This window comes from Leptonychotes weddellii, chromosome 11 (genome assembly GCF_054177405.1).
Source record: "Leptonychotes weddellii isolate Sample4059 chromosome 11, ASM5417740v2, whole genome shotgun sequence".
Lineage (NCBI taxonomy): Eukaryota > Metazoa > Chordata > Mammalia > Carnivora > Phocidae > Leptonychotes > Leptonychotes weddellii.
In genome coordinates this window covers 40,025,631-40,042,665 of record NC_138379.1, presented here as the reverse complement: position 1 = coordinate 40,042,665, position 17,035 = coordinate 40,025,631, and the positions used below count along the sequence as shown (strand labels likewise).

General features: G+C 54.1%; 1 protein-coding gene across 1 annotated transcript in view; it reads right to left on the bottom strand.

The window, feature by feature from the left end:
• Nucleotides 1-3,134: 3,134 nt before the first annotated feature.
• The window catches only part of DKK3 (dickkopf Wnt signaling pathway inhibitor 3), a 43,829-nt gene continuing 29,928 nt past the window's right edge, over nucleotides 3,135-17,035 (bottom strand). Inside the window, exons 5-8 of the mRNA XM_081798601.1 lie at nucleotides 8,136-8,228; nucleotides 6,807-6,951; nucleotides 5,683-5,839; nucleotides 3,135-4,719 (exon numbers count right to left, since the gene is read on the bottom strand). Coding sequence (XP_081654727.1) covers nucleotides 4,500-4,719; nucleotides 5,683-5,839; nucleotides 6,807-6,951; nucleotides 8,136-8,228 — 615 coding nt within the window. The 3' untranslated portion in view covers nucleotides 3,135-4,499. The remainder of the gene's footprint in view (nucleotides 4,720-5,682; nucleotides 5,840-6,806; nucleotides 6,952-8,135; nucleotides 8,229-17,035) is intronic.

Sequence of the window (17,035 nt, the reverse complement as noted above, 5' to 3'; positions counted from 1 at the left end):
GAAAATATAGAAAAGAACAATTTAAAGCTTCTTGCTTTTCAGTGCCTGATAGAGTGAGAACACAATGCTGCAGTTTAACAATTTCAGCAAAGGGGTGGTGAACTTTTCAAACTCAATTTGTGGTGATGGGAGTGGTAATTCACGTGAGGGAAGTGAACGTGTGTCCGCCTCCCTCAGGTTAAGAGAATCCTGTGAGGACCCGTCAGCCGAGAGTTAGAGCACGGACTGTGTGGGGCAGGTGACACAAGCCACATGCAATAAACTGTGACCCTGTTCCTCACAGGTCACACCAAGGTTTTGAAGAGCTTCTACCATGGGAAAGATGGGTTTGCGTCAGCCAGGCATGCCAGGTGAGAACCAAGTACCTACATATCTGAGACAGGTGCTGAAGGCGAGGGGTATGTTCTGGTCAAAGAAAAGCTTGTGGTTTCATGACCATGCTGTGTCTGGCTGGTCTGTACAGAAGCTTGCAGCTGGAAGTCCAGTTGCCAAACCAAGGAAGTGTGAGTAGGGGCTGATAGTCATGATGAGATAAAAACAGTGAAGGAGCCCTACACTAGAGTCTTAGATGGTCTCTTCCATAATGGATGGAAAGTACTTAGAGAAGATGGCGGCAGGGGGAGGGAGGCTGTGAACCTACGCCTGAGCTAGAAAACCATTGCCAGGCTGCATGGTTGGAAGGGTGTTGTGTCTACTCTAGGCCGGGAGAGCGGGAGAGAGGGAGAACTTACAGCGTGGACTAAGCTAAATGAGGGCATGGAATCAGAGCATTGCTAATCAGTGTCGTTGCTAAATCTGGAAGTGACCTGTGAATGTATGGAATACAATAAAATCATTTATTCTGGTTCATTCGCTGGTATTTGCTTTCCGATTGGAAAAGATCTCCCTCTGAATTTTGTCCCGTTGTTTAGCATCAAGACCCTAGCCAACTCTCGCATTTGTGACTTACAAATTGTAGTCTAAAGTATATGGAATAGAGGATAATCTGAAGTAGCAGGGTTTTTTTAATTTGCTAAATAAAATTATTCCATCTAAATTGTTTAATTTTTGAAAAGCAAATCAGTATTTTGGTCACTAGTAGTCAGAAGCCTTATAAGGCAATTCAAGTCTTTTAAAAAAGCAAAACTGTGTGTAACGTATAGTTTTCTGGGGGGCTAGTAAACTATTTTTATCAGGTTTGCAAAGGAGTTGAGGGCCCAAATAAAGGTTGTGGCCAATCGAGACTAGGTGTACACGAAAGCAGAAGACACTCCTTCAGTGTTGTTCCTGTGGGGAAGAAGGGTGCTATATGACCACTTGGTTAGATACAGTGTTTTCAAAACTTGACTTTTAGGAACAAGGGTACATGACAAAATCAAGAGTGTGTGAAGGCATGTGTGACCATTTAGAAAAGAATGCAGCAATCATAGTGGCAAAGCTAGGAGGGCAAAAAAGCGTCGGGGAGGAATGCTCTGCCCCTTCCCCGTGACAGCACCGACTCTTTCTCCGCTTACCAGCTACTCTCTACTGGAGAAGCAGGTCTTCCGACTGGTCAGAGCCTGAGAATTCACCAGCCCAGGAATTATTAGTAGACCATATAGCCTTGCCTGAGAAGTGGGGACCATGCTCCCTCTCTGCTTTCTTTGCTCCCAGTCTGCCTCTTTCCCCAGTACAGAGGGCACACTTAGTGTTCAGCATCTTTTATGATGCTTGAGTAACCCATTTAATTCAGGAGTACCGACTTGTTGAGATACAAATACGCAGGGGTTCTGTTTTTCCAGTAACTGTGCCAACTGTGTTCTGTCGATTGCAGTTTCCCCCTGGAAGGGGGCTCTGATGACAAAAGTGGTGCAGGATAGAATTCCATGGGGGAGGACCTAGTCTTATCTCATGTTCCACCTTCTCCTGGCACTTAATATAGGTAGGGCCTGACATACAGTAGGAACTCAGTAACATTTTCGTTGACTGAAACCATTTCAAGCCTCTTCTTCAAACACTTGTTCAAATTTACCTTGCCTTCCAGCCACTGTGAATTACTTTGTTCCCTCTATATACCATCCCTTTTTCTGCCCCTGGCTCGGAGTGCCCCTTCCTACTCCTTCGGACCGCCTGATAAACTCCTCTGATCTTTGAGAGCCAGTCCCCATGCCAGTGCTCCCAAACCAAGTGCTCCTTTGAGGCTCCCATAACACTGTTCTGACACCCGGTTGACTGCTTTTGCTTTGTGGGTGCTGGGTTTAGTGTGTATGCCTTGGGAGGCCGTGATGCGTTCAGGGTAGGAGCCCTCTCTGGATCCACTTGGCACCCCCAGAGCCTATCACAGCACCTGGTTCTGAGCAGCTCTCAGTAAATAACTGTTGAGTGATAAGGATGTAGCGTGGTCGTGATGACTTTGACATTGAATAGAGAGCAGCTCTATATTTGATCTTAAAATTAATTAGTATATCCTGAGCAGACTATACTAGATACTATTTTTGTTTGACTTTTAGCTCTATCACCCAATATTTTTGAGCTTCCATTTTTTTCATCTGTTAAATGAAGAAAATACCCCTAGATTCAATGAAGATTAAATGAGGTAATATAGGTAGCCTGCCTAATCTGGCGCCTGCCACCCAGCTGACCTTAATATATAGTTTTATGATTACAGTCCCTAAAGATCTGTGTTATGATCGGAACCACATTTGAATAGAAAGAAAAGAGCCAGGGGCGCCTGGGTGGCTCAGTTAAGCATCTGCCTTCAGCTCAGGTCATGATCCCAGGGGCTTGGGATCGAGCCCCGCATCAGGCTCCAGCCCCACATCGGGCTCCCTGCTCAGTGGGGGAGTCTGCTTCTCTCTTTCTCCCTCTGGCCCTTCCCCAACTCCTGCTCTTTTTTTTTTAGAGTCATATACATTCCATTTACTCTTTCAGAAGACAGTGAAGTATTCCCACTCTTAAGACTAATCCCTGACAAAAATGGTTAGCATTTCTAAAATATTTTGGTGCTAAAACAGGTGTGCTTCACTTGTCTGGAAAATTCGCTTATGTGGAAGTCTTTTCGGGTTTTGTTTTTTTTTTAACAAGGCAGTTCATTTCCATTTTATTTTTTCTGGCTCAAAGTGTTTTTTACTTATTCAAAGTCAAAAGGAAAAAAGACATCCAAGAACTACAAAGGAGTAGTTTAAGTGATTTATGCTTGATTTTTAAATGCAACATAGGTGTTTATACATAATTTAAAACTCAAAGCATGCTTATACAATCATGTGCAATTTTAAAATTTAATAACTCTGGATGAATACTTGATGGAAACAGTCCATGGCACCTGCAAATATCGCTTACGGAATAACATGCAGCCCAGTGCTCTCAGTTTGGATATTACAGCCGTATTTCATAAAACCTTGCTTTGATTTTCTCCATGTGGTTGATAATGGTCTGCAGTTGCTGGTAAGTGATTTTGCAAATTTCATTTATAATCCTGGCCCTACAATTACTTAAGTACTGTTTCTGGCAAGTGGACGTATATATTCTGCACCAACCAAGCACCTTCCAAGTCGCTAACATAACCACCTGCCATAGGGGGAGAGTGTTGATACCATTTGCTTCTGCACTGGGATGATGGCCACCCCCACACTAGGGAGAATGCTACGTCTAACAGTAGAAGTTTAATCTTACAGTGAACTAGACTGACCTCAATTCCGGATATGCCTCAAAAGAAAAATTCCCATCCAGCCACCTTTTAGAGGGAACTTTAGGTGGCACTGGCCTGGCGGGGAGGGGTAGGGAAAGCATGTGCTTGGAATCACACCTGGGAGCAATCCTGCACTGGTCTTCACTCGCTGTGTGACCCGGGCAAGCAACTTGGTGTCTCTGAGACTCCAAGATGCTGACAGATGGGGAGACCGCCACTGTCCTTGCCAGGTTGTGGTGAGGGGTATGAAACTGCTGCCCCCAGACAGACGTAGGAGCTGAGGAACACTGCTGACAGGACAGGGATGCACATGACACGGAGCGAGCAGAACACGTCACCCACAGCAGTGGAACGCACAGCTTGCCTGTGCCCATGGGAAGAAGTACATGGAAAATTCATTTCTTACATTTCGCCAGGCTCACATTTGCAAAGCAGGGCACCGTTCTCCATATGTATGAGTCCACATTTCCCCAAAACCCATCATGGGGACATCTACATCCTTTTCCGGCCCCTCCCCTCCTCCAATTCTCAAGGTGATGTAGAAAAAAGGAAACGTGCCAGGTGCCAGCCACGAGAGGCCCAAGTGGCCAGTAATCTGGACCAGCGCGGCAGCCCTGCACCCTCCCACACACTCCCCGCACCCCTCCCCACTGCCTGACCCAGGCACCCGGACTGTGAGGATGGTGTACAGCCCGCGGGAGCTGGACAAATACACAGCACCTTGTTTTGTTTTAAGCCAGAGGGAAAATGTACTGGGAAGAGGCCATGGAAAAAAGCCCACACCTAGAGGACACAGCTGGGGAAATAAATTAGCTATTTCTATCGCATGTCTACCCGCAGAACAGGCCTCCGTCTAAATCTCTTCTCCTTCCAGCAGCTCAGAGGCAGCACCGGGCTCCCCGAGTGCCATTTCCACAGACAGGCTCCTCTCCAGGTTCTCCAGCTCCTGGCGCACCTCTTCAATGAAGCTGCCATCCTCGTACTCGTCGGGGGCCTCCCTGGGCCCCAGGCTCTCTCCGTCTTCAGCTCGGCTCCCAGGGAAGGCCGGCTTGCACACATACACCAGGCTGTGGCTGGGGAGAGACCGGGGCTGGGCTCAGCCGAAGGCCCTGGCTCTGCGCTGTGGGGGAGGGGTGACGCGGGGGCCCTCAACACGGGGGAGGCCCGCGCCCGAAACAAGGCCCCTCGCTTTGAGCTCACCCTCACACCTCCTCTAACACCTCAACAGAGTCTTACCTTCCCGTCCACATCGTACCTTAAAAAAGATGGCTGAGGGATGGTCACTTTTCCAGGGGCACCCCCACCCCGCACCTCCAGGGGAGGTCTGTCTTCCGGTGAGACTCTCTGGGGCAGGCCCTGAGCACTGCGGGGCCTGAGAGTTTACGGTAGTGTGTGGCCCCTCTCAGCCGCCTGCCCATCTGGGCCTCCACGTGGCAGCAGCCCCTGACTGTCACATCAGCTGCACCTGTGGGCAGCCCCAGGGCCTCGTGAGGCGGGGCCGGGGAGTCCTCTGTGTCTGCCCAGCCACCCTGGATGCTGCTGGGCAGCGAGGAAGGTGAGTAGTGACTGCAGGGAGGCCACACCTCAGATGCTTCATGGTGTCTCAGCAGCTTAGGACACTATTAGCAGACCCCAATTTGGGGGCCCTCTCTCCCAGTTTCCCTTCTACTTCTGTGCCTTCTCAGGCACCTCTGCCGGCTCTTCCTCGGTCTGTCCCTCACTGTGAAGGGCCTGGGTTCCCGCCTCAGCTCCCAGCTCTTCTGCCTCCTCACCCTCCCCCTGGATCACCTCCTCATGAGGCTTCAACCACCATGCAGATGAGCTCCAAATCCGTAACCCCAGCCACACCTTCTCCTGAGCCCCAGACCGACAGTCACTGACTGCTGTGAGACTCAGCCTCTGGATGATCCAAGGACACCTCCACTTAAACCTACCCTAAACTACCCTAAACACATCACCCCTCTGCTCCTGAGATCCCACTGGGTAGCACCTCATCTGCTCTCGACCTCTGATAGGGAGGGCAGGTGGGGCCTCACCTGTGGGGCTGGCAGAGAAGGCCACGGGCACACGGGCATCGGTCCAAAGCTCCGTCAGACTCTAACTCCCAGGTGATGAGGTCCAGAAGCCGGCTGGCGGGGTCATGGCACAGCTCACCCTCCACGGGCAGGGGTGTGCACACAGGAAACAGCAGACCTGGGGCCAGTGGACAGTCATCCCTGCGTGCCCAGCATCGAGCAGGGGGCACCACGGAAGGGAGCAGAGAAATGGGGGACAGCCCCGACCTTCCCCCCTCAACCGCAAAGTGGAGATTAAAACTGAAGAGGTGGGATGAGAAGAAACAAGGGCAGGATGGGCTCAGGAGGGCTGGAGCACTTAGGGAGGACTGCGTGGAGACGAGGGCTTATGCTGGGTTTTGAAGCCAAAAGCCTGGAGAAATCAAGAGTCTAAGAAAGGCACTCAAGGCTGGGACACAGCGCCAATAAAGGCCTGGGGTTGGGCGTGGTGGGAAAGGCTGGGAGCCCTGGAGAGAGAAGGCGGACAGAGAAGCTGCAGCTGGTCGAGGCCTTGAAAGGCAGACTGAGGAGCCAGAACAGAGCAACCACGCTGCGAGAGCTGACCTGGGGAAAATGGCTGGGACAGCAGGGAGCAGGTGGACTGGGGGCTGCAGGGGCTGAGCTGGGGAGGCAGCTAAGGGAGAGATTTTCAGAAACCCGGCAGGAAGGGGAGTGCCTGAGCAACCTCACCCGGGAGGGGCAGTGAGAATGGAATAGGAATAGAAGGGGGCTGTACTCAGGAAAGAGCACGGAGCCAGGTGCTACCTTCGGGGCCTGGGAAATGAGCTGGAGGGTGGAGAGGGGTTGTTCAAATCCCACCCATCTGGGGGTGTTCCTCCTGCCCTGAGCTCATGCATCCTGAAGGAATTTAACTTCTCTAGGTGTCAACAGGGGACAGAGAGAGAGCAAGAGAGATGGTGGTCCACTCCAGGCGGGGGCCTGCCTCAGGCAGAGGTTGTGGGGCTGGGACACACCCTGAGTGAGCATCTGGGGGCCTGCCCAGGCGGTGGGACCCTGAAAAGGTGTGTCTGGCATGGATGGAGCCCCAGGAAGCCTCGTGTGGTGGAGCGTGGGACAGCCCCGTACTCAGCGCAGAGCCCACCCACCTCTCTGGAAGGCACAGCACAGCCCACGCTGACAGTCCCTCTGCTTGTCACAGATGGTCCCGTTGCCGCCTTTGGAGGCTGTTTTGGTGCAGTGACCCCAGACGCACAGCTGGTCTCCACAGCACTCACTGTCCCGGGTACAGAGCTGCAGAGAGGTGGGCAAACGCAAGCATGCCGGCTCCCGCACTTGAGAGAACCCAGCCTGCTTGGCTCCTAGCCCTGAAAGCCTGAAGACGCCACAGGTGTGTTAAGCACATGCTCTCATCACCCTGGGTGAGGGGGCAAGTGGGGTGCGGGGGGCAACGGCCGAGGTCTTGGTTTGTGGGGCTTTCAGTGGAAGGCAGGGGGCAGAGATGGGAGATGTGAGGGGTCTGGACACTGGGAAAGTGGCACCTGAGGCGAGTCCTGTGTCTGGGTCTTCCTAGGCAACTTGAGATTTTGCAAAGGACGCAGTGTGTCCCGCAGTTTCCCCCACAGGCTTGTGCCTTGGCTCCTTTCTATTAGCTCCGTAGTCAGGACGGAAGGTGGCTTCTGGCCCACAGAGGCAGGGAGCAGCCGGATTCTGAGAGCTAACTCAAGGCCCAACCCGGAGGCCTGGTGGATGGGGAGGGCCCGCGGGTGCCGCCGCTGGGAGTGGGCACAACAGCCTGGGACCCCGCGGTCGGGCTCAGACACGGCAGGCGCGAGGGACACCTGCAGTTGCCTGACCACGGACAGCACCGACAGGGGAGTAAGAAGCCCTCCATTTCCCACACTTGTCATCGTGCTGTGTTACTGTCTTAATCATGAAAAAGGACAAGAGAAGCCAATGAGCCCATATGGCTTTGTCCAAAACAGCTGTTGGGTGGAGGGAGTTTCCGCTTCCCGGGCTTCGTGCTTCTTTGTGAAATGTCTACCGGGGCCGCACTCTGCCTCCCTCCTGGCCTCCTCCTGCCTTCTCTGGGCGGATCGGGAGAAAGATCTGGAGGGTGGGGGTGGGGCTGCAGTAGTGTTACAGCCTGGGGACGGGTCTGCCCCAGGGGAAGGGGCAGGTGTGGGGCTCTGTCTTCCCTCTCTCCCTCTGTCACCCATGAGGCAGGCAGTGGAGCCAGGGACCACGCGGCAGGTCTGCACATGGCTTCCTAGTCCCTCCAGGAGTCAGCCCCCCTGCTGGGCATCATGGAGAGGCTCTTCCCAGCATGGCCATGGTTAAGCCCACTGAAGGCTTCTGGAAGCCCAACTGAGAACCATGGGGCTGCCGGCCTTCCCCCCCAGGTCCTCCTCTCTGGGACCCAGCCCAGCCCCCATGGCCCCCATGCTGCAGCCGCAGAGGCCTCTGGGCGCACTCACGGTCTGCTGGTCCCGGCAAGGCTGGCAGGTGTACTCGAAGCTGGCAAACTGGCAATACCTGGTGGGCCCGCAGTCCTCGTCGATGATGCACTCCTGCGGAGAGGGAGGGAGCGGCGTCATCAGTGAAAGGCCAGGCAGCGAGCCCGCGGTGCCCTGCAAGGGCAAAGCCCCCTGCCTCCCAGGCCCCGCAGGCTCTGGGGGCTGCAGAAGGGGCTCCAGACCCCCCTCCCTCCAGAGCCCAGTTAGCTCCTGCGGCTCAGCGTCCGCACCCTCCAGGCCGGGCGGGGCCCTCGCCCCCACAGCACGCCTGGGCGTCTGCCCTCCAGGATGCCGTCCCAGTTCACACAATGTCATCTGTGTGCAGCCCCCCGCCACATATCCAGGGCGGGGAGCGCCGAGACGCGGGGCCGTCTCCAAGCAGAGCAGATGGATTTAATAAAAGAGTAATGAGTTCCAGCCCCAGGGCGGTGGCACAGGAGGAGGCGGAGCCCAGGCTGTTGACCAGGAAGGAAAGGGCTGCAGAGGGCTTCGCGTGGCCCCCTCCTTAGAGTCCTGGGTCCGGGTTCGGGTCCAGGTCCGGGTCCGGCAGGCCAAGGCAGCTTCTAGCTTCCCAAGGGCGGAGGGGTGTGGCTGCCATGGGCGCTGCGGCCCAGGTGCCTTCTCGGAGCTGCCAGCCCGTGGGGCTGGAGAATGGAGAGAGGGAGGCCACGGAGAGGGCCGGTGTTGGGAAGAGTGCCCGTACCCCAAACTAGCCATACCATGTTGGGGAACCTCTCTGAGCCTCCATTTCTAGGTCAGCGACAGGGGAAAGTAATCTCTCCCTGCTGCCTGTCGGTCGGAGTCACGAGGCAGATCGGGGGTGTCGAGCCCCCCCGGGGGCTGCACCATGCCGGGTCATCGGTGGTGGGTCTTGTCAGGGCCTCAGCATGGCAAGGTGGGGCAGCTCGGCGAGAGGGGCTCTTCCTCGCAAAAGGAAGGGTCAGTGCTTATCCTCTTCCCATATGGGCAACCCGAAAATGCCAGCATGCCTGCTGGAAGGGCTGGGCCAGGGCGGAGGGCTGCGCCCTCAGGCTGTTTGACCCCAGAGCCCATCATGCTTGAGAAGTCCACGGTGCAGGAAGTAAGCCACCAGACCATCACGCCCTCTAGACACACTCAACTCGGCCAGTTCGGCTGGAAGAGTCCAGGTCCAGACACTTCTTCCAAAGCAGAAGAGCAAGAGAATGGGCTGGGAGTGATGGAGGGAGGGCCAACGGGCTCTGCGGAGCTTCTCTGAATCGGGCCCGCATCTGCAGGCACTCAGATGTAAACATGAATGTGAAAAAGTCCTTGCCCTCAGGGCGCCTGGGTGGCTCAGTCATTAAGCATCTGCCTTCGGCTCAGGTCGTGATCACAGCCTCCTGGGATTGAGCCCCGGATCGGGCTTCCTGCTCGCATTGGGCTCCCTGCTCAGTGGGAAGCCTGCTTCTCCCTCTCCCACTCCCCCTGCTTGTGTTCCCTCTCTCGCTGTGTCTGTCAAATAAATACATAAAATCTTTAAAAAAAAAAAAAAAAGTCCTTGCTCTCAAAAATTTATAACTCAATTGAAACCAACAACAAAAAAAAGGCAAATAGATAAGGAGACAAAAGATGCGAACAATTTACGATAATAGAAACCATTCCGCCTCCTCACATAGAAAAAGATGTTTAACCTCACAAATAATTGACAAAATGCAACTTAGAAGAGCAGGATACCATGTTTTCACTTAGAGTGGACACCACTAAAAAGGCTGATAGTACCTGCAGTAGGCAGAGAAATACCCCGCTCCCAAAAGGTCCACATCCGACTCCCTGGAACCTGTGCACGCGTGAGGCTACAAGGTAAGGGGACATTCAGGTCACAGGTGGAATTCAGGATGCTAGTCAGCTGACCTGATAAGAAGAGAATCCTAATTATCCAGGCGAGCCCAAGGTAATTGTAAGGGGCTCTGAAAATGGGAGGGGGGCAGAAGAGTGTCAGAGTAACACCAGGTGAGAGAGACTCCAGACTTCGCTGAGTTTTTAAGATTTGAGAGAGAGAGAGAGCATGCGCATGAGTGGGGGGAGGGGTAGAGAGAGCAGGGGAGAGAGAGAGAATCTCAAGCAGACTCCCCACAGCGCAGAGCCTGACATGGGGCTCAATCTCACGACCCTGAAATCATGACCGGAGCCGAAACCAAGAGTCAGAGGCTCAACCGACTAAGCCACCCAGGTGCCCCCAGACTTTGCCGGTTTTGAAGATGGGAGGGGACCACGGGCTAAGAACAATCTCTCCTAGAGCCTCTAGAATGATCGCAGTCCTGCTGACACTGTGATTTCAGATTTCAGCCTGGTGAGACTCGTGTCAGACTTCTGACCGCCGGAACTGTAAGACGACAAATTTGTGTTGTTTTAAGCCCACCAAATTTATGGTAGGTTGTTACAGCAGCAATAGGAAACGAATATAATATCCAATATTGGTAGGGATTTGAGGAAATAGGCATTGCCAGATGCTTTGGGGGTAATTAAAACTGAATGAGATGCGTTTTGCAGGCAATTCATCAGTATTCACACAAAAAATTTAAATGTGTATCTCCTCTGACCCTGTAATTTCCCTTCCAGGTGACAATCCTCAGAAACACTTGTCCAGATGGGCAAATACTGGGGTACAGGGATGTTTAAGGCTATAGTGTTGCTATATTATAATCCAGAAATAGTGCAAAGGCCCAACAAGAGGGAACGGATAAAATAGATATGTGGTCACTTCCCAGGGAAATGCCACTGGGCAGACATGAAAAAGAATGAGGTAGTTCTTTGCACTGTACTGTTCACAATACCTCAGTAAGTAAATTGAGCAAGTGAAAGACCCATTGAATCCCACTTCTGTAAAGCAGGGTAACTATGTGTGATCCGCGTCTGCGCCCCGCACGGTGCCTGGCGTCTAGGGGGCGCACGAGAGTTCGGTGTGGGATGGATGAAACCACTTGTACGTCACTGTGACAATCAGGCCAACAAAATGCTGATCATTAGCAAGTTTTTGGGAACCAAGGCAAAAAACCTACACCTTCCATTAATCTGGCTTCTCATTTCCCAAGAATCCTATAGACTTGGCATTTTCACTATATGCTTCCTTTTCCAGATCTTAAATTTTAAAAAATAGGCCCTAAGACCCCACAAGCATCAATCCCTGCAAGGCACTGCTATTTACCACTCTCCATCATGAGGAGTGCACATGCATCCTTCGGAATATCTTCCTTCCCCTCATGACAAAGCATTCCCTGCAAAGCCCCAGCGAAGCAATTCAGTTTCTTCTAGGTATGGGAACATTTTTGGCACGGAACCTTGCCAAACACCTTTGAAAAGTCTCGATACGCTAAAACACTAGGTTTCCTCTGCTGACATGTTTTTGCTAGCTACTAGAGCTCTGGAACGTCAGCTCAGCATGACTTCCCCTGGAGAAAGCCCGGGGCTCTTGTCCTGATCATTGGCCAGCCTGTTTGTTGTAGATATGTGCGCTCGGGAGCCCCTAGAAATGTTCTTTAAGACCTGTCATCACTGGAAAACCTGGAACTCCAAGGTGTGAAGAAACCACAGAGGCCAAAAGAGCATAAACTTTGAATCCTGGTTTTGTCACTTAATAGCTGTGTGACCTTCGGATATATTGATTCAACCCCTTTTGAAAATGAGGGTGGGGGACGCCTGGGTGGCTTTGTCGGTTAAGCATCCAACTCTCGATTTTGGCTCAGGTCATGATCTCAGGGACGGGAGATCGAGCCCTGGGTCGAGCCTAGCGTGGAGCCTGCTTAAGATTCTCTCCTTCTCTCTCTGCCCATCCCCTTCCCACCCCGGCTCACGCTTTCTCTCTCTCTTAAAAAAAAAAAAAAAAAAAAAGAGGGTGATAACAGGACCGACTTCACAGGGCTGTTGAGTTAGTGCCCTGTGAACGGTGGCCATAGCACCAGAAAGCCTTACCCCACGGAGCACCCCTGCCAGGGGACCAGCTTGTCAGCAGAAGGGCAGTCTAAACAGGGGCTGATGTCTCCACCAGCAGCTCTCTGTCTCTATCCCTGGCAACACTTGGGGATTTCACATCTAGTCCTGACTTACCTCGATCCAGAGGGTGTCAGATCAATGGGCTGTGGCCCGTACACACAATAGGAGTGAAGTTCCTGGAGCAGAGTGGCCTCTCCTTGTCGGATGACCAGGCTTTCCATATGATAAGCTCGTTAGTTTGGGGTCTCCTCTGAACACCTTAACTGCAGGAGACAAGGTCCCACCCTTCCTGGTGTTAGAGACCTGGGGGGCAGGGCAAGTCCTCCCACTGTAAACAGAACGGAGTAGGTGGGGGCTGGGGGGACATGGGTTGGTGCCTCTCACGCAGAGCCAGGCCTGGTGCTGAGAAATCCAAGATTTTATTCTATTCAGTCGTTCCAGCTTTTCTTACCTGCTCCCATTTGGGCTGATGTTTTCAAGGGGCCTCAGCACCCCGCTGGGCACAGGATGGCTGCTTCCCTATCTAAAGGGCCGTGGAGGCTCTGTGCTTGGGGTACCTCTGAGGCCATGAGGACTGGAAGAGGACCCCATGCCTCACCAAGGCAAAATTAAAGACACAGCCCGGTGCAGACCTCCGCCAGGGGTCACCTGGGAGGAGATGCCAGGCTGAGTGCCCGTCCTGCAGAGCTACACGACAACCCATGGCGTCCTGACGCAGCCTTGGCACGGCTGCCACTGGGCACACGTTCTCGCGGATCCCCTCAACAGGGTCTTTCACCCCCACCTCCCAGACGGGGAACTGAGGTGTACCGTGAAGGATCTGCCCTCACCCGGCTTAGAGGTGGAGTCGGGAGTTCAACCCTGAAGGCAGGCTCTTTCCATCTCCTGAGAAGATCATCGTTTTTCTCTTCCTTCAGCACTGCCTAGTCTCCTGTCCCTCGGTCACAGCTTAGCAGAGCCTGCCTGGGACAGGGCCCCAGACCCCACACATCCCCAGGGACAGAAGGCAGGCACACAGGGCCAAGGCCATGGCCCCTGGGCATCGGGGCCTCAGTGTCCCTTCCGAGCCGGCTTCGGGCCTCCTCCCCAGTCCTGGCCACCCCCTGTCTGGGCTGCTCCTCTCCCCATACTGCTGGGGAGGTCTGCCTAACAGCCTAGAGCCTAGCCATCAGGACGGAAGCCTTTCAGAGGATCTGGTCTTTGCTGTCTGGAGGAGGACGGAGCTATATTTAGAAAGCTCTGGCCAGAGGCCCCGCAGGGCTCCATGCAGAGGCTGTGTGAGTTGGGGCTGGAGCTTTGGCAGGATGCTGGGCCTGGAGACGGCCCTGGTGCTTCGACGCTATCATGAGATAGTGGAAAATGGCAATGGTGCTGTTCTGCATCTTTGATTTTCCAGTTCAGAGTTTATCAGAGGAGGCAGGAGCCCAGGGTAGTGGGGAGAAAACAGCACATGAGCCCTGTCAGGCTTTCCTTAGCATCCGTGTGGGGCGAGCGGCTCACGGCTTCTCTGTGGCCCTTGTGCTGACACACTAGGCTTTCTCGCGCCGGCCAGACTCCCCTGGGGACGCCGGGCTGTCTCGTTCTTGTGAGGCCCCAAGGAGGAGGTCACCTGGGCGGACGCCTCCTGGACCAGGGCCATCCACAGTGTCCACTCAAGCCCAAGGCTCTGGGCACAACACATGGAATGGAGGCCCAGGGGGCCGCCACCAACCCAAACCCACTCGCCCTCTGCAGCTGGAGGGGAGAGGGCAGCAGTGGATGCCCAGAGAGCACCTACTGTGTGTCTGCACTTGCTTGAGCTCTCGTGGGTTCCCTGGTCCCCACAGCGTCCCGTGAGGTCAGCGCCCACTACGTATCCCCCAGCATGCACTTGGCACACAGCTGCCATTCACTAGAAGGATGAAGGAGGAATGAACAGATGAACTGCTTCTCAGCCTCCACTCTGCAGAGAAGGAAACTGAGGCTCAGAGCCCAAGGCCATTGAGGGAGTCTGAGAAGCTAAGATGTAAACCCAAGTCGCTCAGACCACCGTCCCCCAAGCCAACGCTCGCTCTTCCCACCACACCTGCTGCTTCCAAATGCCCAGTGTGGGGTGAATTGCATGCCTCAAAATTCATAGGTTGAAGTCCTAACCCCCAGTACCTCAGTGACCCTATTGGATACAGAATTATTTTAGATGAATTATTTAAGATGAGGTTATTAGGGTGGACATGGTATCCTTATAAAAGGGAAATTTGGACACAGGCACACGTGGAGGAAGGACGATGTGAAGACAGAGCGAAGACAGCCATCTACAAGCCGAGGAGAGAGGCCTGGACGTGCCCTTCCCTCACGGCTCTCAGAAGCAACCAACCCTGCCAACACCTTGATTTCGGACTCCCAGCCTCCAGAACCGTTAAGAGAATACACATGAGTCGTCCAGTCTGAGGGGCTTTGTTACCTCAGGAATCGAGTACAGGCCCTGCCCCCGGCAAGCGACGGCCCACATCTTCTCTGTTTTGGATCTTCCACCACATTCAGCCCCTGTTCCCGAGCATCAGCCTCTCCCTGAGGTGACAGACCGGAGGCCAGTGGGGACGCACTGGCACATTGTGAAGGATGTTGAACCTCAGGGACCAGAACATGGTTTCCTGGCTGAGCCCACCATCAACCAGAAAGTTCTAGGCTCTAGTACCCCAGGCGAATTCTCTTGTTATTGAGGTTTGGGTGGACGGTCATTTCCTGGCCCCGAGCATGGGGTGGATCTGCCCCCGAATGCTCCCAGGATGACAGACGGTACAGTCTGTGAGATAAACAATGTCCCTCCTGCACGTGCGGCTACTCTCTGACCCCCTGCTCCTCCTGAGCAGAGATGTTCCCACAGAGAAAAGCGGACTATGGGGAACAGTCGTCCTGATTTGCGCAGGACTGAGAGCTGCCAACGCAGAAGGTCCTGGGCACCCAGGAGAGCAGTCCCCAGTGAGGTGCCTGCCCCCACACCACCCTCTGCAGCCGTGTCCCCGCACTCCCCATACTGCTGGCTTACTCCTGTTTCCTCCAGCCCCTCACGGGCCCCTGGCGCCAAGAGAACCTGGAGAAGCATGAGGGGCAGACACAGGTTTGGGGCACATGCCTGGGCTTGAATATGGGTTCACTTACAAGCTGGGTGATCTTGGGCAAATGACTGAGCCTCTCTCTGCCTCAGTTTCCTTATCTGTAAAATGAGAACCTCCTGTGGTTGTTGCACAGATTAGATGGGATGATAGGTACCTGTGTTTAGAACAGCACCTGGCCCCCAGGACTTAACCCCCAGGGTGCACCTCAATCTGGTGCTCACCTCACTGCGAGAGCTTCAACGTGCCCATGGAAAGGCTTGAACAACCTTCTGAGCTTGAGCTTGTGTCAATGGATTTTGTCCTATGTTTCTTTAAAGATTTTATTTATTTATTTGTCAGAGAGAGAGCGCGCGCACAAGCAGGGGGAGGGGCAGGGAGAGGGAGAAGCAGGGTCCCCGCTGAGCAGGGAACCACGATGTGGGGCTCGATCCCAGGACCCCGGGATCATGACCTGAGCCGAAGGCAGACGCTTAACGACTGATTTCGTCCTATTAATGGAATACCTTTTCTACTGAAAAGGCCCAGAATATCAGGTCAAGCCAGGGTTCCTCACCCATGCCCCCAAGACCGCCTCCTGCCCCCGGAGCCCTCTGCTCTGGCAGAAGGAGGGAGCAGGACAGTCACGCAAAACTACAAGGAAGCCCAGGACTCGCCATCTGACCAAGGAGGATAGCAGGAGTGCGAGGAAAAACAACAGAATCGTCCGTGGGTGCTAGGCACCTTGGCATCCGTGATCTATCCTCGCTGTCTTCCGAACCGAACGAGAGGAGCCCCATTTTCTAGACAAGGAAACCAAGGCAATGAGATGAAATCACTCATCAAGGTCATGGGGAGGAAGTGGCAAGGCCAGGGCTCAGCCCAACCTAGTACTCTGCAGAGACAGGTCAGACCCCGGGGTGCAGGCCTGCTGGGGGCCCAGGTGCTGCTTCTGCAGGAGGGCAGGTCCCTGAGGCTGGAGAGAGGTGCTGAGAGAAAGCTGCAGGAAGCTGCCCTTTCATTCCAAGAGATTTCCAAGTCAGCTTTTCCCCTTCCTCAGCCTTTGTTTGACCTTAAAACCAGGCCAGTTGCAGGAATGTGTAAAATGCACATTTGTCTTGAACACGGCAGGGCACCCTGGATCCTGCACTGGAAACTTTCAGCCAGCTCAGGACAGGTGGGGGCCCCAAATCTCACCAGGAGTTCTGGCCCGACCACGAAGCAGAGCTTGCCCTATGGAAAAACCCAAGCAGGAGCCAGGAGCTGATGCTAGCTATTGTTATCCTGAAGTTCCAATGTCTGCAGCAGCTTGGGTCCCCTGCGTCCCTTCCCGCCAATTCTTCCTTCCCCAGGTCACCCAGGCCAGGGAAGAGGAGCGTGCCTCCCCAGCTGGGCTGGCACACCAGGTATGGAGAACACCCACTCCTGACCCTTTGGTGCCATGGAGCCTTTGGGAAATAGTCCTGGAGTTCTTGCTCTCCTCCTGTCCCCCTCTGTCCCTTCCCCACCCCGCCCCCCGACCGGGCCTCTGGCAGCCTCCTCCCTGCACCAGCCTTCACACCACCGAATGTCTTCAGGGCTGGAGACGGGGTGTTCCAGACAAAAGCCTATTTCCTCCTCCAGGGATCCTGTCCTGCTGCCAGCCTAAAAAGCCAGCCAGTCCCACGCTCAGAACTTTCCAACACATTCTTTAGGCCTGAGTGAGGTTTCCCCTATCAAAGTCATGCCTGTATTTAATTCCAAAGGAAATTTCCCCATGTGCCTGAGTCCTCCCTAACCGAATAAGCACTGTTGCCCCACCTCTGTTAGAAACAGTGCAGGGGCGCCTGGGTGGCTCAG